General features: G+C 31.3%; 4 protein-coding genes across 5 annotated transcripts; 1 reads left to right on the forward strand and 3 right to left on the reverse strand.

Annotated features, from left to right (window-relative positions):
- Positions 1-3,397: 3,397 nt before the first annotated feature.
- LOC113852749 lies at positions 3,398-5,543 on the forward strand. Its single transcript, XM_027483110.1, has 2 exons — positions 3,398-4,398; positions 4,550-5,543. The coding sequence occupies exons 1-2, from the start codon at positions 3,726-3,728 to the stop codon at positions 5,158-5,160; spliced, it is 1,284 nt and encodes a 427-aa protein (XP_027338911.1). The 5' UTR covers positions 3,398-3,725; the 3' UTR covers positions 5,161-5,543.
- A 2,844-nt stretch (positions 5,544-8,387) lies between these two features.
- Positions 8,388-11,912, reverse strand: LOC113853275 (pentatricopeptide repeat-containing protein At4g08210). Its single transcript, XM_027483826.1, has 2 exons — positions 9,182-11,912; positions 8,388-8,788 (listed from the first exon to the last, which is right to left on the reverse strand). The coding sequence occupies exon 1, from the start codon at positions 11,584-11,586 to the stop codon at positions 9,517-9,519; it is 2,070 nt and encodes a 689-aa protein (XP_027339627.1). The 5' UTR covers positions 11,587-11,912; the 3' UTR covers positions 8,388-8,788; positions 9,182-9,516.
- Positions 11,913-12,480: 568 nt separating this feature from the next.
- On the reverse strand, positions 12,481-17,100 carry LOC113852884 (O-fucosyltransferase 10-like). The gene is made up of 10 exons (XM_027483279.1): positions 16,662-17,100; positions 15,963-16,047; positions 15,661-15,728; positions 15,456-15,544; positions 15,129-15,326; positions 14,709-14,913; positions 14,294-14,461; positions 13,856-14,023; positions 13,375-13,565; positions 12,481-13,009 (listed from the first exon to the last, which is right to left on the reverse strand). Exons 1-10 carry the CDS (start codon positions 16,995-16,997, stop codon positions 12,838-12,840), a joined length of 1,680 nt encoding a protein of 559 aa, XP_027339080.1. The 5' UTR covers positions 16,998-17,100; the 3' UTR covers positions 12,481-12,837.
- Positions 17,101-20,710: 3,610 nt separating this feature from the next.
- On the reverse strand, positions 20,711-23,198 carry LOC113852627 (ubiquitin-fold modifier 1-like). 2 transcript variants are annotated; one of them, XM_027482944.1, is made up of 4 exons: positions 23,049-23,198; positions 22,871-22,968; positions 21,281-21,313; positions 20,720-20,946 (listed from the first exon to the last, which is right to left on the reverse strand). In XM_027482944.1, the coding sequence occupies exons 1-4, from the start codon at positions 23,114-23,116 to the stop codon at positions 20,879-20,881; spliced, it is 267 nt and encodes an 88-aa protein (XP_027338745.1). In that variant the 5' UTR covers positions 23,117-23,198; the 3' UTR covers positions 20,720-20,878. The 2 variants fall into 2 exon arrangements, with proteins under 2 accessions (XP_027338746.1, XP_027338745.1); XM_027482945.1 differs by lacking the exon at positions 21,281-21,313 and having other exon boundaries at positions 20,711-20,946.
- Positions 23,199-25,213: the final 2,015 nt, after the last annotated feature.

Genomic DNA, 25,213 nt, shown 5'->3' on the forward strand with positions numbered 1-25,213 from the left:
GGTTATTTACGTAAACAATACAACCTATTATTGTGGCAATATATTATTTCAGGAAAGAACAATCGTGAATCGTCCACATGAAGAATGATTACTTTAAATTTGGAGGTTATATGCTCTCGAGTAGTAAATTTATACTTTGTAATTTTTTGAAGAGCAAGTTAGACGTTTTAATCCATTAAACAAACGTTAGAAGAATTATTATTTGAATATATTTTTAACCTTTATATCTTAAACAACTTTTTGTTTTAATTTTTATTTCATTTGATTTCATTAATACAGAATTACACCTTTTATTTAACTGTTTTATCGTATATGTCAATCCATTTTACTTCATCAGCAACGTCAAACCAACGTCAATGGCTTCAGATGATTTCGCTGCTACTCGCTACTCACACCCATTCCAAAATGAGTTTCAATGGCTTCGTCAGCTTCTTCAAGAATTTAGCATAAGATTTTACTAATTATCACTATGTGCATGATTTTGTAGCTTTGCATGCTGTCCAAGTTTCTCATATTCCTTTTAGTCACTAACTTGTTGACTAAGCCATTATCAGGACCTAGATACTCTCATTCCTCGTGCCTAAGATTGGTTTATTTTCTTCTCATCATCTTGCCCGACATATACTGGAGTATGGATCATTGGATTGAGCCAAAAAGATCTTCCGATTAAAATTTTATAATTTAAATTTCTTGTTAAATTATGTGTATCTTCTACTTATAGTTGTGTATGAAAAAAATTGTATACCTATTTAGAATGTACAGACCCAATTAATTGAATAAGAGAGATGAAAAAGACAAAAAGAGGTTTTACAAAATAATAAAAGTAACTATAAAAAGGAATACGAAAGAAAAAGTTGAATATAATATACGTATTTAGACTCAATTCAGATGTTAAAATTGACAAAAGATGTGAAATTAGAATACTTTTACCACTTAATAAGTAAGATTCATCTAATCGTAAAAATATTTTATATAATTTTTATAATTATGTGTATTAAGTTTTTATATAATTTAAATGTTTATAAAAATATAATATAATATTTGATAATTATTTATATTTTAAAAATATATTATATATTAAAATAAAACAATACAATAAAATAATTAATTATTTAATTTTTATATAAAATTAATCTACTTATAATATTTTGAAGTCACACTTCAGTTGCCATCAAATATCCGAAAATCTAGTAGCCGTAGTTTGTTATCTTTAGTTGTTCATTTGTCTGTGGAGAGGACAATAACAATCAAATGGTGGCTTCTCGTATTTATTATCTGTCTGTTTTTAAAGGTTCTTCTATTGTCCTTTGTTTATCACATCAAATTTCGTACTCTCTTCTGTTTTTGGAAAAATTCATACATGGAGTTGGAGTAACAATTTTCTTATTCAAATAAGAGATCTTAACCATTGATTTCTTCTTACTCTCTTTTTCATTTATTAAACCAATGGATATGATATGCTCCTAGAGCTACATGAGTACACAAGAACTTCTCAGTTACTTTAGTAAGCTGTAGCTGGCACTTTATCATATGATCACCACAAGGGCCCAGCATTACAACAAAGAACAAAAGCCCTTTTTAATTACATGTACTAGCCTGAGTTGAACTTCTCTATTCAGTTTTTTTTTCTTTCTTTTTTCCATTTTAAAATTGCAAGTGCACTTTAACTGATGATACTCATATCACATGCTAATTTAAAATTTAAAATATGCTTAGTGCCTGCACTGCTACCACTGTAATTAGTGTTGTTACTCAAGACTCAAGCAAGCAAATGATGAAGTTCTTATCTTAATGTCCCACTGAAAGAAGTAAAATTTAAAGATATATGTGACTGGCTAACATCAGCTTTTCAGAGCAAAGAGATTTTCATTTCCCTAGCGTGAGTGCAAATCAAAAGCTTAGTGAACAATACTTGCTCTATTAGACTACAAAACCTTTCCATTTGATAGCTAAAGAGTAATCTTCACACCTCTTATAACGGTAAACAAGTGATCAAACCTCAGAAACTTTATTCACCAACGGCTATGTTTTGTGCCAATGCTTTTTGCAATACAAATTATACTATGCATTATGTTCATACAAATCCAAGATCGAGTTAGAATAGTAGTAGAACAAGTTAGCGGTTAAAACAAAAATTTTGAGGGAAATTTCTGATTTTTATGATAATTAAAGTACGCGGCTTTATTCCATAGCATATGGGCTCGCATGATTTTGAGGCAAAAAAGGAATCAAATAAGCAGCTTTTCTCTATAAGAGGCACCATTATGGGGTAATTAGTGGAGTACCTTGCAAACGGTGCAATGCGTTTAGCCCGAAAAAGTCCACCTTGGGCTTAGAATAAAGACAAGCCTAATTAATTATTCAACTCTCTCCCCATAAGCTGTGTTGGGTTGAGGGGTCGAACGGAACCAGTTGGTACTCTTGGATGCATATTCTAGCTGTGATGTGTAAATGTTTTTGTCCTATCCAAAGAGTATTAATCGGTTATCTATTAGATTTGTTAAGATATGGTCCTTAAGTGAGGTAAAAGTGTTCATTTTATATTCCAATAATGTCGAGAAGCGGTTTTAAAAACTCATAAACCATGTTATTTCCAGGACCAGATTTGCTCAAGAATTGTGTATTAAATGATGGAAAAAATGTGGTAGTGACAGATTTCAAAGGAGGGCAAAGACAACCCAATGTATACACACATCTTAATTTTACATGATCCACTTTTTATTGAAACGTGATTTTCTGTGGATTAAATATTGGAATGGAATGATATAATTCTGCCGCGTTATTTAAGCTTTTATTTTTCCCTTTTGGAGTTATGTCATCTTAGGAAAACAAAAAGTCCGAGGGAGTCGGGGGACCATTATATCTGCAAATAATACTAAACACAAATGTAAATTTCCTCGAATTTTCATGTTTCATATCTTTGCAATCACTCAACCCAAACCACAACTACTCGGCGGGGACATATGGAGAGGAAACAGAAGAAAAAAAAAAGGAAAACTTTACAAGTTAGTGAATTAAAAGAAAAATTGGTGGTTAAGGTTCATTTGCAAGGCTAAACTCAATATGTGGTCAGAGCAATTGTAAATATTTATTAAACTACCATTAACCATGAAAATGTTTACAAAATGAACCTTAACCACCAATTTCAGGGCAATAAAGTAGGTCAGTTATGATATTTGCAAAATGTTTTATCCAGAGCATAAAAAGGCGGGGGACCCGTAGGCCAATATCTCTTTATTAATTATATATAAACAAAATCTTAATATATATTTAAAGAGACATGATAAAAAATCATAGATAATAAATATTTATGAGAATTGACATATTAATAATATTAAAATATATTATATATTAATTTTTTTTGGTTATATATCTTTATGTACACGCTAAAACAAGTAATATAAAAATGACTCTTCAATCTAAAACAATGAGAGGTGAGAGACAGTGATCATAAAGTCTTACATCTGCCCCGGAGGAAACTCAGCTATAGGTTCCGGAAAGCTTCAGTCTTGAGAGCCCCTCTCACACTCCCAAGTCCAAAATGACCCCAATTCAGAATCTTATTCTAAGTTTTTATATCGACATAGCTCTGCTTCAAGAACCAAGCCCTGTCCCCTGCTACTAAATCTCCAATCCTCCATGTCACATATTCAAGTCTTGTGAAATAAAAAGGCACCCCCTTAGCCACCATTTGCTAGGCTGAAGAAACTTCCATCCTTTCTAAAATGAGCAAACCCAAAACCCACAAAAAACCAACCATTACCAAGCATCACCAAAACCAAAACCAACAGCCACAAAAGACTGAGAAACAACCTTCATGGGTTGTAAGAGGGCTATTAGCTTGTAGAAATGTGCAAATCCAACAGCAGCAGCATCATAAGGAAGCAAAACCGCAACCTCAACCTCCACAAGAAGCAAAACAACTAAGGAAAAAACAGGAACAGAGAAAGCTGCAAGAGGAACGAGTCCCAGAAGAAAACAGCAAGAAGAGCAAGAAGATGAAATGTTCAGGTTCGCTTTGTAACAACACCAAGATCATGGCAAAACCTGAAATAGCAACCCCAGATATCCACAAGAAAAGGTTGTCCCTAAGTGGATTAAACAACAACGATGCTTCTAGCAGATCCATGAAAGTTCCTCTGAATGAACTCAATGGAACCGTGGCTGCCTCCTCTTCTTCTTCATTATCAGCATCTTCAAGTTCTTCTGGCGGTGGATCTTTCAGAGGAATGCCATTCAGAAGACTCTCCGGTTGTTATGAGTGTAGAATGGTGGTAGACCCAGTTCTTGGTTTCACTAGAGACCCTTCTCTAAGAACTACCATTTGTTCTTGCCCTGACTGTGGTGAGATCATGAAAGCTGAAACTTTGGAACATCACCAAGCTGTCAAACATGCAGGTATCATATCACATCACAAATAATTTATATATATATATATATATATATATATATATTTTAGTTTATTTTAATATATTTATTATCAAAAAAAGCTTTTTTTTTTAATAATATTAGCAATGCTTTATTATGTTATCTTTGTTGTGAATTTCAGTTTCTGAACTGGGTCCAGAAGATACAAGCAAGAACATAGTTGAAATTATATTCCATTCAAGCTGGCTAAAGAAGCAATCACCCGTGTGCAAAATAGATCGCATCCTTAAGGTCCACAACACTCAGAAGACTATAAGCAAATTCGAAGAGTACAGAGACTCAATAAAAGCCAAAGCCACAAAGCACTCCAAGAAACATCCAAGATGCATAGCAGATGGCAATGAGCTACTCAGGTTTCACTGCACCACTTTTGTGTGCTCACTAGGCCTAAATGGGTCCTCCAACTTGTGCAACTCAATACCACAGTGCAATGTGTGTAGCATAATCAAGCATGGGTTCAAGGTTACAGGAGGAAACGGTATCTTGACAACGGCAACAAGTGGGAGGGCTCATGACAAATTGAGTGTTTCATGCGATGAGAGTGACGACAAGAGAGCAATGCTGGTTTGTCGGGTGATAGCAGGCAGGGTGAAGAAGAATGCAGAGGGTGGTATGGAGGAGTATGATTCTGTTGCTGGGGCTGTTGGGGCTTATTCTAATTTGGATGAGTTGTTTGTGTCCAACCCACGAGCTATATTGCCTTGTTTTGTTGTAATCTATAGAGGATTTTGATGTGTGGTGTTGGTTTTTGTTGGATTGGAGGCTGGTGAGGAGCACTTAGTTTCAAATTATATCCATGCTTTTTTTTTATTAGGCTCTTTCATTAAGTTTTAGCATCATTGGTGCTTTGTGGGGGAAGTATGGATCGGTTTTAGATAATTTTTGTATGCTTTGGTGGGTATCACTATTGTCTCCCACTCCAATCCATGGCGGAATTAATCTTAGGACTGTATATTATTACAGCAATTATTAGCCTCATAATAAGCATACATATATGTAGCTGTAGCTGAACTAAAACTTTTGTCTTATACGTTGTGATTATTTAAGAAAACTATTACAGGAAGTTGTTTTCTTTTATCCATTCAATACATATGGACAGAACTTATAACCTAGCTTGCACCCACGACTCAGTTTGCTTTCTGATTTTGCCATACTTTTTGAGTCCATCAAACTATTTGTTTTCTGAAACAGTAAAATGGGAAATTTATATATATATATATATTTAATCGATGGAGATACTAACTTTTCCGATGGTTTTAAAATGATCTCATTATTAAAACCATTTCATTCAAACAAATAAATTATACTCCGTTCTTTCCCCTCTCAATCCATTTCTCCCAAACAAACACACATTTGATCAGAGTCGTGTGCACTGGCTATCCCTTTGTCAATGCCTCAATGGCCAAATCTGGATTTAAAAAAAAAAAAAAAAGAGCCTGCGAGACAATGGCAAAGTTATCAACCTTGTAAGACTGAGGACACTTTTATATTCTAGCCGCCTCTTAACGAAATCACATTTTGTTTTGGCTCATTAATTTGCGAGATTGATTTTAACCATTTAAAAATGATATATTTTTATTTTAAAATATTTATTACATAAAAAATATAATAATTTTTAATTAAAAACTTACCAATTTCAAGTAGTTAAACCAAACTTAAAAATTAATATTAACATTCGGCTTTAAGACTAATTTTATGAAAATAAAAGTAATAAGCTTTTATTTTAAAAAATATTCATCAGTTCAAAAAATAAGAATAAAATGTATTATTTTTATATGTCTAAAATCAATACTAAGAACTGAAATTAATAAAATCATTTTTATGATAGTACTCTTTTTTTAATTACAGGAACAGCTTCTAACTCTTATAACAGCTCGAAATATGCAGAAACTTTTTACAGTAGGCTGGTATAGTATTATAATGGAACTGAAGTTGTCCATGTTCGGAGTTGAAGCATCTAAACAATCTTTATTGTCATGCGCATTATCATAGTTATGCGGTTTAACAAGGCAACCACACGGTCGCGCGTGTGATCTAGTTTTGTGTGGTGCGGTTCCATCGAATCCGGAATAAATGGTGCCGCTAGTTGACTCTTGTTTTGTACTCATTGTATTATCAATAAGATCGCCTTAGCCTTTGTTACCCAAAGTTAAAACAACTCGTCATGGGCTTGACAATCGCTAACAATATCAAGAGTAGTGTGAATATTAATTTTTTTTTATTTCAATTATGACACAATAAGTGATATACTTTATAATAGCTCAATTTGTATACACATTTAAATAAGTATTTATATGAATACAAAAAATCCAGTGATAAAATATATGGAATTTCTTCTTTAAAGTATTTTCATTTACTTTTTAAAAAATTTAAAAATTATAATTTATTTTTAACTATAAACAAATTATTTTTATTTAATTTTCTTCTTTTATAAGTAATCGCCTAGAAGTTTATTTTATATATATATAGATTTTAAAAATACATCATGCAAAATAAAGAGACACTTAAAATGTCGCAATTTAAAAATTTAAAGACTATCGAACATTAGAATTAATTAGTAGAAGATTATTGAATTCAAGTTTAAATAACGTGATTGTGATAAATATTAGGATTGACACGTATTCTGGATAAAAAAAATAGATGTTCAAAAAACATTTTCCATATTAACACACAAGCTACTAAGGCTTGTAGCTAAAGATGTGTACTTGAGGATGATAGCTCATCACTGCATAGTGATCACTAGCTATTTATCTAAATGTGGCGCGAAAAGAGTGGGCAAAAAGCAATATGGCGTGGGAGTTTCGCGGTAATTTTTGCAGTGTTTCCTAGTTATTGGAAAGTGTGAAGGAATCATAACTTGACGAGCCATGCTCGTTAAGATCGAAACAAAAAGAAAAGCTTGTAGGAAGTCAGAATAAAGCTTGAGTGGCGAGACAAAAGTGGGTGCAATGATTGAGAGAGAAATAAACGTAGCATGAGAATAAATTCCATGGAATGGAAGACTTTAAAAATTACATTCCATGGAAGACACTGCGATTAGCATGCATGGTGGAGACGTTTCACAACAATGAGTCGGCCTTATGCAGGTAGCTTACAGGGAGTCATAATAAGAAGGTGGGGTTCACCATTTCTTCTTGTCTATTGGGACCCCCACCCATGTTCCCATGTTTGCCTAGTGCCTGATGTTGAGTCTGCCTCATATGGTTTGGCCATGGCTTAATAGCTTATAGCTATTAGCTAGGACCACTTTACCTCTTCCTCTTCCACCCTTTATCCTAGATCATCTCAATTTGAGGGAATTTAAGAAACATCAAATTCTTAACCATTTTATTAACGCGTGGACACACAATAAATAATACATTTTTATCGTAATTTATATGATATTACTGAATTCAATGTGAGACTAATAAGTGTGTATGAATCAGAATTGTTGACTCGTTAGTATGCTTTGGAAAGACCAAAATGGGTGCATGATACAGTTCCAATCACGGCCAAGCCTAATAGATAGTTGCATGCCATTAAAAATTCAAAACATAGACGGACAACAAGTACAAAGACCGTAGTAATGGTTTTGAAAATTGTTGCAAATCAAACAAAGAGCGAGGTTTTTTATGATTGTTTCCCTGTGACCAGATAGTCAGAATTCTCTCTGATCAAATAATAAAAAGCGTGGTAGAGATAGATTTGAGAGGTTCTTGTCCACCCCCAACATGTCACCGGGGTTGCTTAGTGGTGTCTCAATCTGTTATCAAACTCAGGCAAATAGGACAGACGAGAAAAGACAAAAAGAAGAAAAGAAAAGAAAGCGATGATATTAGTCAATGGTGACATTTCCAAATTACAGAGCGATTCATGCAGGATAGGTCAACTCCACCAAGCCAAAAGTCAACTTACTGTTCGGTTGAGCTTTAATCCCACCCACCCCCACCCCCTCCAAAAATAAAACCTTTAGCGATAAAAACCTAAAAACTCAAAAATTGGCATTAAAATGTAGGCAATTATTATGTTATTATATACATCAAGCCCTCTTAAAAGTACTTACTGAGATAATTCACTGAAAAAAGAAAAAAAAAAAACAATGGCAATTTTACCACTAAACGTGCAAAATAAAACGATGAATACTAGCAACATAAAATCTTTATTATTTAGTTCATTCTCTAAAAATTCAACACTCTTTAAAAGGTGACGTGCTTACAAACTAATTGACATTTTAGATTATTAACCAATAACAGAGTATATCTTTAAAAAAACAAAAAAACTGTTACTGGAATTTCTCAAATAATATAAATCAATCTTACCACATGCCAAAAATGTGAAGCGGCTCAACCACGCTAAAAGACGAGATGAGCCCTGATGACGTCTGCAAACAGCAATTAATACAACATCAACAAAGAAAGGGAAAATCTGTTTAATTAAATTACCAGTTTACAGAAAGATTAAGTAAATTTAAAGAGTACAAACATATGGCACTGATATAACTACTAGAGCTAAGGCAATTTTTAAGATGAATTTGCAATTTAAGAGGTAAGGGTACACTGTCACCAAATTTTAGCCGAATATGAGTTCTTAAAAGAGTGATTATCACAAAGAACATTTGTTTATTTGAATTAGTATGTGGTATATTGTTAATTATGAAGAGGTTAATATGAAACTGAAATTGATTCATTAAACTAAATATGGTTAAAACTACAAGTGGCATAACCATATAAATACTATTGAAAGTGCAAATTGTATTTACCATTTTAGTTTTTACCTTTTCCTTCGGTGAGGCAGACGTAGGATGTGTGAAACCTCATGGTAATAGCCAGTATAAATGCTTATCGGATTGAACTGCCTGCAGCATTCCTTGTACTTAATCTTCTTTGGTGTAATATCCTCCATCTAGATATCATTTAAATTTTAACATTTCTGTGCTTGTACCTTTCAATTGAACTGACACGGTTACCCAAACATAAAGATTCTCTTTCACAGTTCAGATTTCAGTCAAGAAATTCCATATAACCATGAACAATCAGTGACTCGTCTGGAAATGTCTTATGCATGAGGAATTAAGTTAGCTGAACCGAGCCATTCACAAAACCAGCAATCTCAATTAGAGATCTGGATCCAGCTTTTTCCAGCTCCTTTCATGCCTACTTTTTTTAAAGCTTCTCTTGCTTTGCTTAAATTATTCCACATTCCAAGAGCCGCATAAACATTTGACAGCATTATATATACAGAAGCATCTTCTGGTGAGGTGGTAAGAAGATGCCTGGCAACAATATTTGCAAGATGTCGGTTCCTGTGAGTTCCACAGGCACCAAGCAAGGAGCACCATATGGTTTTGTCAGGCTTAAATGGCATGTCGTTAATCAATTTTCCTACTTCTTTGAAACGTCCTGCTTGAGCAAGTATATCAACCATACAATTGTAATGCTCTGGGCATGGTGTCAATCCATGCTGTGTTTCAATGGACTTAAACAAAGTCCATGCCTCCTCAACTAAGCCAGCATGTCTACATGCTGTAAGAACACCTAGAATGGTGATTTCATTTGGTTTTGTATCAGATTCTATCATCTTATGCAAAAGACTAATTGCCTCATCTGCTCTTCCATTTTGTGCACATCCCACAATAATCCCTGTCCAACACATGGTATCTATTTCAGAGAGACAATGAAACAAAGCTAAGGCATCCTCAATCTCACCACATTTTGCATACATATCGATAAGAGCAGTTGTAATAATTCTCTCTGATCCATACCCTTTCTTAAGACAGACAGAATGAATTTGCTTACCACTTTGAAGAGATGCAAAACTTGAAGAAACTTTTAGAACAATTGAAAGGACAAAATTATCAATCTCAAGATTCAAATGAACCATATCCATAAAGAGGGAAAAAGCTAATGCACCCGAACCAAATCTAGCACAACCAGCAATCAAACTAGACCAAGCTACGACATCTTTATCAGGCAACCTATCAAACAATCTTAATGCTATGCTAATATTGCCCTGTTTCACATATAGATCAACAAGAATGCTTCCAACTACATAATCTAATTCATAGCCACTAGCAGTGACCAATCCATGCACTTGAGATGCCAATCTCAAGTTATGGAAATAGATGCAGACCTTCAAAGCAATACTAAAGGTATAGGAATCAAAATGTGCGCCAGAATGATGCATACGAGCAATCAGACTGAGAGCCCTTGCATAATCTTCATTGGCAACATACCCAGAAAGCATAGAATTCCAAAGTGCCAAGCTTTCAGCAAGAGAAGAGTGACAGAACAATTGATCAAATATTTCCATCGCTTCATCCAATAGCTTGCAATTTGAATACATATCAATCAATGCTGATATACAATAACGGCTGCACTCGAACCCTGACTTGATAACACAACAATGAATCTGTCTCCCCATGGTTAACTCGCCAAGAAGACCACAAACTTTGAGGGCACACGGGAATGTAAATTCATCAAGTTTAAAGCCCTTCATGTGCATCATGGAAATAAATTGTAAAGCACGAGGACTTGCATTTTCTGCAAGACCAGTAATGATGCTGTTCCAAGACACAAGATCCGGTTCCAGCATTAGATCAAACAGATTCAGCGCATCATTCACCAAACCATTTTTAGCATGCCCAAGTATAAGGGTGTTCCAAGAAGTAGAATTTTTACACGGGATTTCATAGAAAACTTGTTTTGCCTCCTTCAGACTCCCACATTTGACGTACATATCCAAGAGGGCATTCATCAGAACAGTGTCAAACTCTAACTTAGCCTGAGTTATATGTCGGTGAATCAACTTGCCCAATTCAGCATCTCCCACAAGACCACAAGCCTTGAGAACCGCAGAGTAAAGAAACTGATTGGGTTGCAGAGTTTTGGATTTGAGCATGTGGGTGTAGAGTGCGAGGGCCTCGTGGGCTCTCCCAGAATTGGTGAGAGCAGAGACCATCGTGGTCCAAGAAACTATGTTCCTGTGAGGCATTTTGTCGAAAAGGGTTCGTGCATCATCGAAATGGGAACACTTTACATAGACAGAGATCATGTTATTTAGGAGAAAAAGATGATTGTGAAGGCCAAGTTTTATTATATGAGAATGGACTGATTTGGCATGTTTGATAGCTTGAAAGCGTCCACAACAGCGTAAAACTAACTGGATTTGGTTTACATTCATTACTGCCCATCACGCACTGAATTACAATACTGTAACCATTGCTGAGGCCTCAGAGGACGACAGCTTCGACTACTTTGATACTTTAATTTGTAAAATTGTTAGAAAAATTGTGAAGAATGGTCTTGCTCTAACATTGCAAAAATTAGTCTTTAGTAGAACAAATTACTACTCTAGTCTTCAGATTGTACGTGTTATTTATATTCCTTTACTCAGTATTACACTTCGTTTGGTGATCCACGTTCACGAAATAAGAAGAAACGAATTTAGAAATCAAAATAAGCAAGTTAAAAAAAAAAAGTGTGTGCGTTTAAATTTAGGCGAAACCCCGTTCTTAAATGTAGGAATATCGTCACATTCAAATAGTGTTGACGGAAAAAAACATATTTTTTTTATATTTTAGACTATAAATATCATTTTTTTGGAAAGTAATTCAATTTGAGTGCGTTTTTCGCTTTGCATGAATAAGATATATATATATATAGTGTCAGATTTATTAACATTAAATATTTACACAGCTTAAAAAATTAATAGCTATTTTTTATTTTTTAAACTTTTTAATTTTTTTCAAAAATATATTTTAGCATATACTATTTTTAAATATTATATATAAAAAATAATTTTATATATCATAAGTTTTTATTTTATTTTAAAATAATTGTAATATTGAGATTAAATGAATCTTATATTTAAATGAATAAATATATTTTTTTAAAATAAAAATTAAATATTTTATTAACAAAGATCTTACAATAAAAAAATATAAAAAACTTGTTAATTAATGCAATTAAAAAAATCTATATTTTTTATATTTAAAAAATGGTAATAATTTTTTATAAACCAGACATAAAGTAGTTTACACTTATCAATGCTCTATTCTACAGTTTTAAATATACAAAAGAAAGAAAATAATGGAAAAGAGACTCGTCAGTTTAAAGAGCTTCTGAAAGGAAAATAAAAATACAACTCCATGCTTGCTCGTTCGCATCGTACCATTCCCATCTAAGCATTGCAAGCTAAAACTATCATGCTACGTAAAATATGGAGTATGCATTTAAAAAATCTTCATGCAGTGGAGGCTACGATATCCAGTTACCCACATCTTGCGACCGTAACCCAGTCAGGAGCATGATGTATTGCTTCACATAACCTTAGGCCAGGAAGTCGAAAATTCAAAGCCGTGGACATAAATTAAATCTGACGAGAGCAGATGCATGAGAAGTTGAGAATAAATGATGTAACTGTCAGGAATGTCTAGATTGAGACATTTTGGGTGGTATGAGATTGCTGTAGACAGCTACATTCCGGTAAGGGGTACATGTAGACGGAAGTTTTTCTGTTAATTTTTCTAACTCTGGGTACCATGATTCCTTTGCGGTCACTTTCACTAAGCATAGTTTGCATCTCCTCCTTGAAAGCTCCCCAACTGCAAAATCAATGTGCAAATTTTTCCTATCATCTAGTGTCTTCAAAGTTACACCATATACGAAATACATATGACGAGTATTAAGATGTGTATTGTGTACATGGTTAGGCAATAACCAGTAACAAAATTGTTGGCAGAATGATCCAAACCATTCAAATCAACGAGAAGAGGACATAACAAAATCAGACAAAAGAAAGCAAGCATAAGCTGCAAAACTGTTGCTGGGATGCAGGAAAAACGTGAATGATACGTGGAGGGAAAAAATTAAATATCACTATTAAAGGTTCAAAATGTTTTAGTTTAAAGTAGTTTAGAAGGAGGGTAAAAAGAGGATGAGTAACAGCGAGAGAAAAAAAGGACTATACCTAATATTTACATCCTCCAACAGAACAACAAGCTTGCGCTTATCTGGGTTGATGGTCTTAGCATGCCCATCATAGAAAAATCGTCTATGGCCCATCAGAAAATGAGGGAAGTTACCACCCTGAGTTGTCACAAAAACTTCACTGAACAAGCATACCGTGTAGTCCAAAGCTGCTAATTGGGAGGAATATCCCTACAAAAGAATGATAAAGAGAATCAGAGCCTACCCGAAAGCATAGTAATGACAACAAAATTATCTTAAAATTAAATTGGGCATAATCAATCTCTTTTCACTTTTAACTTAACCTCCATAAAATTGTTTTAGAATTTACTTACAAGATATCATCAAAATTCAAAAGAGAAAATGAAAAACCATAATATAAAGACAACTGCATCCTTGGTCATTATAAACTTGCGTTCATGTTGCCTCTCCAATAAGGCAGTAAGGCAGTGTAATCATTATCAAATAGCAAGGATCTTTACCTTAAAAGGAGCAAGTTCATCTGATGTTGCAAGAGAGTCCTTAGTATGCAGATTGGGAAACATCATTTTTAAGGGTGCCAAATATCTCTCTTCGTGATATATTTTCCCAGAAGCCAAATATATTGATGTTTTGTTATCAAATCCCATGCCACGTAGCACCATCCCAACCTACATATTGAAGGAAAACAATGCAGTAATCATGAGCCTCTTCCATGTAACACGAGCTTTCTGAAAATCTTAAATTTGCACACATAGTTGGTTTTCTCTCATCGTTCCACTGTTCCATGACAATCAACAACCCCCCTCCCCCCCAACTATAAGGAAATAACTATGAAAGTTCATTTAGAATAACAACAGTTTAGTGCATAAAACTGGCAAATTTAAAATTAAGGAATATCCATAATTTAAGATCTAAGAAGTGTTAATAGTTAATAATACCTCTAGAGGAGTTAATGGGCATTTTCCGTCAACTCGATTGATATTAGGAACAATGATGCGATCTTTCCGTTTAAATTTTCCTCTCCACCCTTTTTCTCGAACTGAATTCATTTCCAACTTTTCTGCCTCGCCTCCATCATATACACAACAGGAAAATGCCACCATGTCCTGTACGTTGAGAAGATTTATTTAATCATTACGAGATAAGTATTAAATACTTATAAAATTTTATTACTCATCCAACGGGAAAACAACATATTGCTTATTCTAATTACTTAAAGATGAAAATATTAAATGATTTTAAAATTTTCAAGATATTTTCATCAATGGTTTATAATTTTTATTTCTTAAAGATGTTAGTTAGCAAACTTCTATATGTATCAACACGAATTACTTGCTAGCTTCAACGTGATACCTCCTCAAAGCGAAGATGCACAGCAACATACTTCCCATTTGTCCTTGAGCTCTTATCAATCATCCGGTCAACCAATTTTTTAGCTAGTGTTGAAATTGAAGAAGAGAACCTCAAAGACTTAAAATTAGTAAGACATCTTAGAAATTGAATATGAGGAGGGACATTCATTGCCAAACGGTTGGCAAATGGTGCTATACGAATAACCCTGCATAAGGTTAGGAAAGCAGAAAATAAAATTGCTTATTTTTATCAAATTGTCTGTTTAAATTCAATTTTGATTAACAGCTCAATTTGGAGATGGAATTCAATTTTTATGGGAAAAGAAATGAACTCTGAAATTTCAACAATTTTTTCATTCCAAAGAATATAAAAGGATGATTGGATGAATGCCAAAAGAAGAAAAATCGATAGTATACCTACCCTTCCTTTTGCAAGACAGGATAAACATCTCCCAGATAATAACTGACCGGAGCCCAAGCTTGAACTCTGATATTTGTTATATTACTAATATTGTAATTATACCTCTCCATTAGTACCTTAGGCACTTCTTTAACCACCTTCACATAACCTTCAAGTGTGGATATAAAATAGTTTTCATCATATATATCCCCAAATTCACTGCGAGACAAATAATATTATTTTAAAAAATATTAGAGATTTCAGACATAAAATCAGGAATAAGATAAGCATAAGAAGCATCATAATGCTCATTATATCATATTTAGAGAGAAAAAGTAAACTTCTGACCTTGAATCTTTCCAAACATTGTGGTATTCAAAGTGAGGTATCACTAGTATAGCATTCAAGAGTCCAGCCACAGCTACAGCATTGCAAATCTGAAGAAGGAAAATTTAAGCACAATGGTGGAAAAGTAACATTGTCTTTTATAAAAAACAAAAAAGAAAAGAAAGAAAACTACTGAAAATATTGAAAAGAAAAAAATTCATCATACCGCAGAGCGTTGCTGGTTAAGACCGCCATTAACCTCCACAACTAAAAAACCACTATGGCCAGGGGTCACTGAAATTAATAGAATCAATAGTTTAAATTCCTACGTCATGTATAGTTTAGTTTTCCCAAATTTCACATAAGCAGCATAAAGTTGTCCAAGAATAGATACATGACCTAACAAGAAATTAGTTCAAACAAACCTTACAATTTACAGCAAGACACATGAAATGGATGATGGAATGGTTAACAAAATCCACCCCAAATGAAATATCATACTATATATCATGTTATCTGAAGGCATACCAAAACGCTCATGTTGCACCGCAGTAAAATTCAGACAAGGCTTCTGCTCTTTCAACTTCCTTTTGTACTTCCACACAGAAGATAACTGCAAACAATAAACAAATCATAACAATAGCATCAGTGGTTAACAATTAAAATAATTGAATTAATTAAAGAATAGAAGCGTGAAGAGTGAAGAGAAGATGATGCAAAATTTCATGCAGCCCCTATCATGAACGTAAGATTTAAGCTGCTACTTCAAAATTAGCAATGCACCCGTATCAATACTTGATTTGCATATCATACGCCTTCATATCTGAGCTTAATTGCATTATTTTTAAATCTTTTAATATGCAATTTATTCTTTAATAATAAAGAAATTGATATTATTACTTTAATTTTTAAATAAAATTTTCAATATATTAAAAAAACAATAATAATACAATGATGATACCAAATTAATATATATATTAGATATATTCAAAAAATAAAGAAATCAATAAAAGTAAATTAATAATTGACAAGTCATTTATAAAAAAAATATATATTCTGCTTAATATATTTTCACCGTATCTCAATTTATTTTTTTTAAATAGCATCAATGTGTCATAGATTTATGCAAAAAACGAACATTTGAAGAGAAAATGCTAAACAAGAAACAGTATACTCCGCGTATTTTCTTGGATTTGGAGGGATGAAGATGAAAGAAAGAAAAATAACCTGAATGGAAGAGGAATTATCAAAATGAATATCAGGCCAAAGCATGTGAAAAAGCTCGTGGCTGCGGTAGCGAGAGCCAGGGGGAAGAGGAGGGGCAGAGAAGAGGCCCACACACACGAGTAAAGCAGAGACGTACACGAGTGGCAGCAGGAAGAAGTAACGAAGATTCCGGCGAGCAATGACGCCGAATCCCTTGGGGCGGAGCCGCCTCCGGCGAGTAGAAATGCCAGAGTGACGGCGCGGTGACCGTGGCGGGCTCGGCGAGGTGCTGCTGCTGCTGCTCTCGCTTGCGTTGCCGTTTCCGTTTCCGTTGAGGACATGACCCTTCGATTTCATGGCTTCACTCTCTCGCACACTGCACTGTACGTGTAGTAAAGTAGTTCAAGGAGAGCCATGGAAAACCACGATTGAATAAAATAAACGACAAAAAATAACGTATCTGATATTTATCTTTTCATTACATTTTATTTTATTTTTGTATTCATAAATGTGAAGCATGCACTGTGGTGCGGTTTGTGTTTCATTTTAAAAGGAATATTTGTTGAATGAGTAAATTTGACGAACAAGGAAACTGCAAGATTCCTGACAGTCCCATTTTTCGCTCTCAGGTAGATGACACCAATTAAGCAAGAGCGAGCCCTCCCAAAATAATTAAAATTAAATATAATTTTAGTTTTAATATTTTTGTAATGTTTTAATTTTCATTTTTTTTAAACAGCTTTATTTTATTTTTTAAAATTTGATATTTATCTTTAATAATAATATAATTAGTTGTTATCATGAATTAAATTTTTTTTGTCATATCATGCTAATAAAACTAAAAGTATTTTTTAAAAGATTAAAATAAAAAAAACATTTAGACCTAATAATGATTACTATAGTCGATAAATAACTCATCTCACTCTTTACAAAAAAATCGTTAATATTAGTCCTTATGAGTCCCAAATTAATCGCTAATAAAGTTTTGTACTTTCTGACTGTTCGGTTCAATCACGCTCACCAATGTACTTTTTTTGTTTTTAACTTTTCGAGGTGAACAAGAATAAAATAATTTTTTTAATTTATATTTGATATATATCAATATAATAATTTAAATATATTTTATTATTATATTTTGTTTCTTTTGAATTTAGACGTTTATATGATAAAAACTATATTAAAAACTGAGATGAATTTATTAAATTTTATTAATTAAACTAAATAGAAAACAAAATAAAAAAATTATATTGTTCTTTTTTTTCCTCTTTACTTAAGAAACGCTTAACTTACCTGTGAATTTAAAGCTGTAATTAAAGATGTGTAAACGCCAAAAATACTTGCAATTAACAAAAAAAACCATTAAAGCCACAGCAATTTAAAAATCAAGAGACCAAAACAGATAAATAATAAGAAAAACTAATATTTATTATTACATTTCAACTGATTTTTATATTTGAAAGCATATTTTGTTCCAAATAAATAATGGTATAAAGAAAACTAAAAACCGTGTGAAAACAATGAACGAGGTTAATGGTAACTGTCGGGGAGTTGATCAGTTCTGCTGATGTGGGCCGAAACCGTAATCTCTCCGGCGAGACTTGCGGAAGTGCCCTTCAATTATAACATCGTCACATTATTTCTATCCACCTGTGTTTCACTTGATGCATGGAACAATTTCTGTAAGGGTGTACTATTTGAAAATAAAATTTTATATTTTTATAAATAATTATATAATAATTTATTTTAAACAATATAAAGATAATTTTAATTAAATATTAATAACTATAAATTTAAATAATTAAAACTTTTTAAAATAAATTTTAATTTTAAAAAATAAAATAAGAATTAAGATAATTTTTATAAATTTAAAAATAGATATTTGTAAAAGATTTAAAAATTTATATAAAATAATAAGAAAAAATATGTATCAATTTTAATTTTCAAAGTATAGACTATAATTGATAAAAATGTTGATAAAAAAAAATTATTACAATAAAAAATAATGTAATTTATATATGATTTTAATCAATTTTAATAAAAAAAACATATACATAACGAATTATACATAGAGTAATTTTATTAAATTATTTTTAGATAATAGATTCTTATTTATATACAGAGGTTGATATTAAATTGTTTCAAAAAAAGTTTAATTAAATTTTATTTTTTAGTCAATTATATTTACAAATACTATACAAATATTACAAGGTGTGTGAATTATTAATTTTCATATCATAAATAAACTGTTGTGTAAAATTATTATCTTCCACAAATTATTAAGTATATTTTAAAAAAAAATTAAAATTATATAATAATAATGTTACACTTAGTCCATTCATTATGCTATTTACTTCCACTAACATAGGTACAGCTAAACTTGACATGACAACATGAATAGTTGCCAAATACGTAAAGTCAAGTGTTGTTGGACATCTTTCTCCACCTTGTTTATCTAGAGTGTATTTGTTTTAAGGGTTTTTAATTTTTTAGAAAGCCAAGATACGATATTTTATTGTAACTGTTTATTTTTTAAAAAAGTAGCATGAAAGAACTTGGTTGAAGTTCGTTAAATTCAATAATTTGTTGCACCCTAATTTTCACACATGCACTGTACTAATATCTACGTACTTGCGTCATGGGAACATTTATAGAGTTTGCTTTGATACATTTTTTTACATAAATTAACTTATGTGTTTCAATTATTTTTTTAATATATATAAATTTATAAATTTATTTTTTGTTAATTATTAATAAAATACTTATTTCATTAAAGTCCTCCACAACTTAGAAGATAATTCAAATTAGACCATAGTTATCTTCACATTGTACTTAAGAAAATATTTTTTCATGACCATAGTTATCTTTGCATTGTAATTAATAAAATATTATTTTTATCGTTACTTTTATTTAAGTAAAGTGTCACTTAAAATAATTATTAGGTAGTTTGACATAGTGTAATTTTATAACTTATATTTTCATATGTGTCAATTTTTTTATAATTTATAAAATTTATACAGGTGACATAATAAAATAGATTTAAATTATCCATACAAAACTTTTTTCATGCAAGTGAGGTCAGATTTTTATTTCACATAGGAGTATTTTCTTTCCAAACCACCTTTTAACTTGTATCTCGCCCATTTAAGCTCCCTCAAAAATTGGGTCATGACCCAACTTATTAATCCTTTATCTTTTTAAGTGTTTGCACATAAAATTCCTTGATCAAACATAAGATGAATGTTACGACCAAAAGAAAAAAAGATGTGATGAATCTAACTTAGTTAAATTAGAACAAAATTTCATAACAAAATCACATGTACATGAGCTAATAGAGCTGTTTGGTTAGTAGCAATTATGAACCCTAAATACCAATACCTGGAAACGTCATATCATTAAATATTTTTTTTAGTATCAAAATACTCCTAATTTTGTTCCTAACTTGAGCATTGTATTTTTTATGGACAAAAAGCACATAATAAAATAATGGGAAAAATAGACTTCACTATTAGCAATCATAAGATATGGGGACCCAAACCCCCTGTATATATCTAGAGATGTCACATTATGAAAGTAATTTTTTCTTCATGCCAAAAAATACACTAATTTTAGAATCATAGTATTTTTTTCCTCCTGTTTTACAAGTCTCACTCTGGATTAGTGGCAAAACCTTCCCTCTGAGAAGTCAAAATGAAGCTCATTATAAATCGGGTTCCTATTATTATGCATACCATTTTTGTGTGCAGGTTGATTTTGTCTTGACTAAAAACTCTACTTTCCCATGAATTTGCGTTGCGGGCCCCCTAATCAATAGCCTTAAATCTAGTAACAGGCTTTCCTCAAATTCCTTATTTATGAAAGCCAATCTCTAAAATGCCAAACAATGAACTAGTAATAGGCACTGCCTGGGGATTCAACAACCGATAAGATCGTACATATAACAGATCTGATTTATCTCAAATTCCACCACAGTTTTGCTATGTTTTCTTCAGAAGATGGGTGGCGCTTGGAAGTATTCAACGGAATGAGCTACCTTAAATTTAAAGCTGACGAATTATAGCAGTTAAGTCCATATTTCAAAAATTTATATAATTGAAAAATACTTATCGGTTAAGGACACCGTTGATTTCAATTGTATGAAATCAGTAACAATGGTATTTATTGTTTACTAATTACTATGACCTACAAGAGTCCACATACAGTAAAATGAGTGAATATTTCACTCAGACGCCCCATATCATCTAAGAAGCACCAACCCTATCACGCGGAATCAGGCGCAATTCTGAACCATGCTTAAGGAAGACATTACCTGAAGAAATGAAATATACAGCTTTTTAAATGAAAGATAACAACTATCATCAACCTCTATTATATAATATTATTCAATGTCATAAGTCCATGGTTGCAACTCCAAACCATGCGAATCAAGCAATCTTAACACAACCATTTCAAGTATATCATTAAGTTTAATCAGAATAACATTCCAAATGTTTGGGTAACACTTTTATTTTTGCCTTGTCTAATAATTTTTAAAGATATTAAGGAGAAAATTGTGATGGTAGATCATATTTGAAGATGAAAATATGATGATTCTTGAAACACAGTGGTAAGTTAAAGAAACAGATGATAAAGCATTGCCATACCTGCACTCTGCTGGGGATTTATGCCAACACCATCTGCATGTATACAAAGAAATAAATATGAATGTAGCAAATCTAAGATGGATATTACTAACACAAATAGGCTTTCATACTGAATTAATGACAGACAATAATATACATAATGAAAATACTCTTAAATTTTCTAGTTTTGCATTCATTGGATCGATGTTAGTACCGGTGCCTTACTAGCTTACCTTTCCCATATTCCTTTTCCTTCTTAATGGCAAGTATTGCCATTTTAGGGCCTTCCAATGCCAAAGTCACAACATATAATGAGCTCACTATGTCAGTTCAAATAATTAATTTGTCAACCAGCCCCAATAAAATCTCAATCCACTTGAACTTTACACTTTTTGAAGGGGGTAGATCCCCCATTTACACTGTAATTTAAGATCTAAGAGGGTAACACAGCTGAGTTGAAGATGCAGTGCTCAGATATCCCATCACTATGATGCTACCACAAATCATGTGAATTTTGACAATCGTTACCAGCAAATTAACTAGAGAATATAATAAACAACCTAAAGACCACTTGATTCAACTTATTCTAATCCACATAACACAGCAGAAAGAAGGTGTTACCAACTAAATTCCAACAACAAAATTTAGAATATTATGAGGATTGCACATTTCAAAGAATATCTTAGTTTACAAATATGCATTAAATGACTGTAACAAATGTCAAAAACAAAGAAAAAGAAAAAACTTCAAAACTGTGCTAAAGGAGCAAGCCAGACACTACTTATCCTGTAAAGGAGCCAACCCCTAAATTAAGAGAGAAGAATACAAGAGTATGAATGGGCCAAACATTTCAGAGATTAGATGCACAGAGTTTTGACTTATCTAATAATCGTGTTGTTTTCAGGTGCATTCAAAACCCAGAATGGTATAAAACCGGCCATTCCCTCAATTCCTTCCGTAACTTTGTTGATTTGGTACCTAAAAGTTTGCAAGTATATTGTATACAATTTTGTCCCCGAATTTGTCAATTTTAAGACAAATCAGTTGGCCAATTTTGCAAAATCTCACGAAATTGATAGATTCAAGGACTAAATTGTCCAGCAGTTAACAGATTTGAATACTAAATTATATATGTACAAACTTTATGAAACCAAATCAGAAACCAAATCAACACAAACTGCCATTTTCGGGGATGAACACAGATAACTGTTCATCCATGGCTTAACACAAGGGATGAGCACAGATAACTAATACTCAAGGGGGAGTTTGGTTCAACACTTCCATTTGTTGTTTTCACTGATAATTATAAAAATGTTCTCCTATTTAAACCTTATTTCACATACATGACACTAATATAATTAACAAAAAAAAAAAGAATACCCAAAAACAGGTATGGGTGTAGCTAGGCAATTTTAATCCCCCAAAGGCCAGAAAGGAAAAGCATGGGATATTAGCGAAAGGCATACACCATTTATTCAGTATCCACCACCACACAACCAAAACCAGATTCCCAAATCACAACAAAAAAAAGCTGAATATCCTAAAACTTGCAACATGCACATCACTGACAAATCAAAAAAGAAAAATGGATCTATCCGATGAAACAGTTACCGTTGGTGATAATAGCGCTGGTTTGCGGAGGGACTTTGAATTCTTCGGCGGCGAATTTGAGAACGGCCGTAAAAGGTGCAGCCTCTGGAACGCTAAATCTGAAAGAAATTAAGAAAATTGAGATTAGGGATAAAAAGAGATTAGAGAATAAAAATAAATTGAGATTTAAGAGAAATACACTTTGAAGGGTAACTTCGGATCGGAGGTGAGTGTCACTTTGAACGACACCTTTCCACCACCCGCCATTTTCCAACTTCTTCTCTCCCAACAAGGTTGTCCTCACTCCTGTCCCAGATTATACTCCTCAGCGGAGTTCTGACGCAATTGTCGTTTATGTTCAAACGACAGACTGTTATGGGTGATGGCTTTAAATTGAGTCAAATGAAATTATTATGTGATAATTCTTCAAAAAAAAATTAACACATATTTTTAAGGACTAAAATTTAAAAATTATGTTTAAATTAGAATATTCATTACTATCTAATTTATGCTTTTAATGATATATTTGTTTTTTATACGTTATTATGATATAAATGTATTTTATGAAAAGTTGTTGCATTCTATCAAAATTCTATGAAATCTTATACATGAACAACGATATTTTTAATAACTATGTTAAGAAAATATAGTTCATTTTCTTTTATTTCAATTAACTTGTGTAGATTTTTTTTGTTACTCCTGTTTTTTTAAATTTATCAGTATTTTCTAATAATTAATGATTAATATTTAGTTCAATATTTTTTAAAAATATAAATGCGATTATTTTGTTAGTCCAGACGAGTAACATTTAAATGTTAGATATAAAACATTATAAGTATGTTTGGGAAAGGGATTTAAAGTGAAAGAAAGGAAGAGTATATTTTTAAATTTTACATTAAAAGAATTACATATAATTTATAATGATAAATATATGATTAATATATTAAATTTAGATTAATATATCAATTTATATTTTTAATTTTAAAAAATATTAATTTTAAATATATTTATTTAAAATTTAAAATTTTTCTTCTCCTTCCTTCTCTTTTAAAACTTTTTTTTTTTTTTTGCAACTCTGTCTAAAATAAATAGTAATGAAATCATTTTATGTAATATTATTAATTTTATTAAAGCATTTTTTTCAGAAGACCTTTTTAAATAAAATTTCAACTATACATTTTACTTTTAATTTAGATGTTTTCAATTAATATATGTACTGAAAATTTGTTTAAAAACTAACAAGTATTGTGTATAGGCATTTATTACTACAAATAAAACAAATTAAAATAGCTTATCAACATTAATTAATTGATAGAAAGATATAATTACATGCATTTTTATTTAATTTTTTAATTAAAACTAGTATAATTGATAGAAAAACTTCTTAGTGGTAACAACGAATATTGATTTATCATTATGTATAATATTGATAAAAAAACCTTGATTAATAATTAAATAAAAAAATAGAAAACACTAATTTTATTTAGACATAGATATTAAAAAAAATGGATCATAAAATTGAGAGCAATTACCAAAAAAAATAAAAAATACATGTACATATTAGATTTTTCTATTTAGTCTAATTTTTTAAGATGATTATATATATATATATATAGTCTTTAACCTGTGTATTGATATATAATAATATTAACGTGATAATGTAATGCTATGTAATTGATTTATTCTCACACTTTTAATCTTTTCTTATTATTGTAAAAAATTGTAAAAGTTTATCGTAGGAATATCTTATCAATTACAAAGTCTGTAACTTTAATGTACAAATATTTAACATTTTATGATAAAAGCTTATAATCTAACTTTTCTAAAATTTAACCTAACTTAACTGGCAGATTTAAAGAAAAAGTATAATAGAATGATATAATTTAATACTTATAACATTTATAATAATATATTAAATAATTTTATTTAAAAATTATAATGTTATATTAAATAAATTTATTTTTTTAAAAAAAAATATTAAATTAGAAATATTAATCTTTTTTTTATTGAGATTAAGAGTATCCTTCTTACATACTCTCTTGCTAAAAATTTTTGCATTAATGTTGTTTGATGCATCTTTTTTATTAATATTTTCATACTTTATTTTGAAAAAAATATTTTATTTGTGTATTTTAAATTTTTATTTGATGTATTTACTAATTTTATGTCTAAAATATATTTAGTTGTATTATGTTTGTTGAATTAAGGTATAAAATTTTATGCTATTAGATTTGCTTAATAATTTATAGATTGATGTTCATTTAATAATGTTTGTTGTATGTTTAGTATTTACTTATTTAAATCAAATATGTAGTTTAAAAATAAAAATATGTAACTTTTTTACAAATATTCAAAGTATTAAAC

This window comes from Abrus precatorius, unplaced genomic scaffold (assembly GCF_003935025.1).
Source record: "Abrus precatorius isolate BTA unplaced genomic scaffold, Abrus_2018 Scaffold10, whole genome shotgun sequence".
Classification (NCBI taxonomy): domain Eukaryota; kingdom Viridiplantae; phylum Streptophyta; class Magnoliopsida; order Fabales; family Fabaceae; genus Abrus; species Abrus precatorius.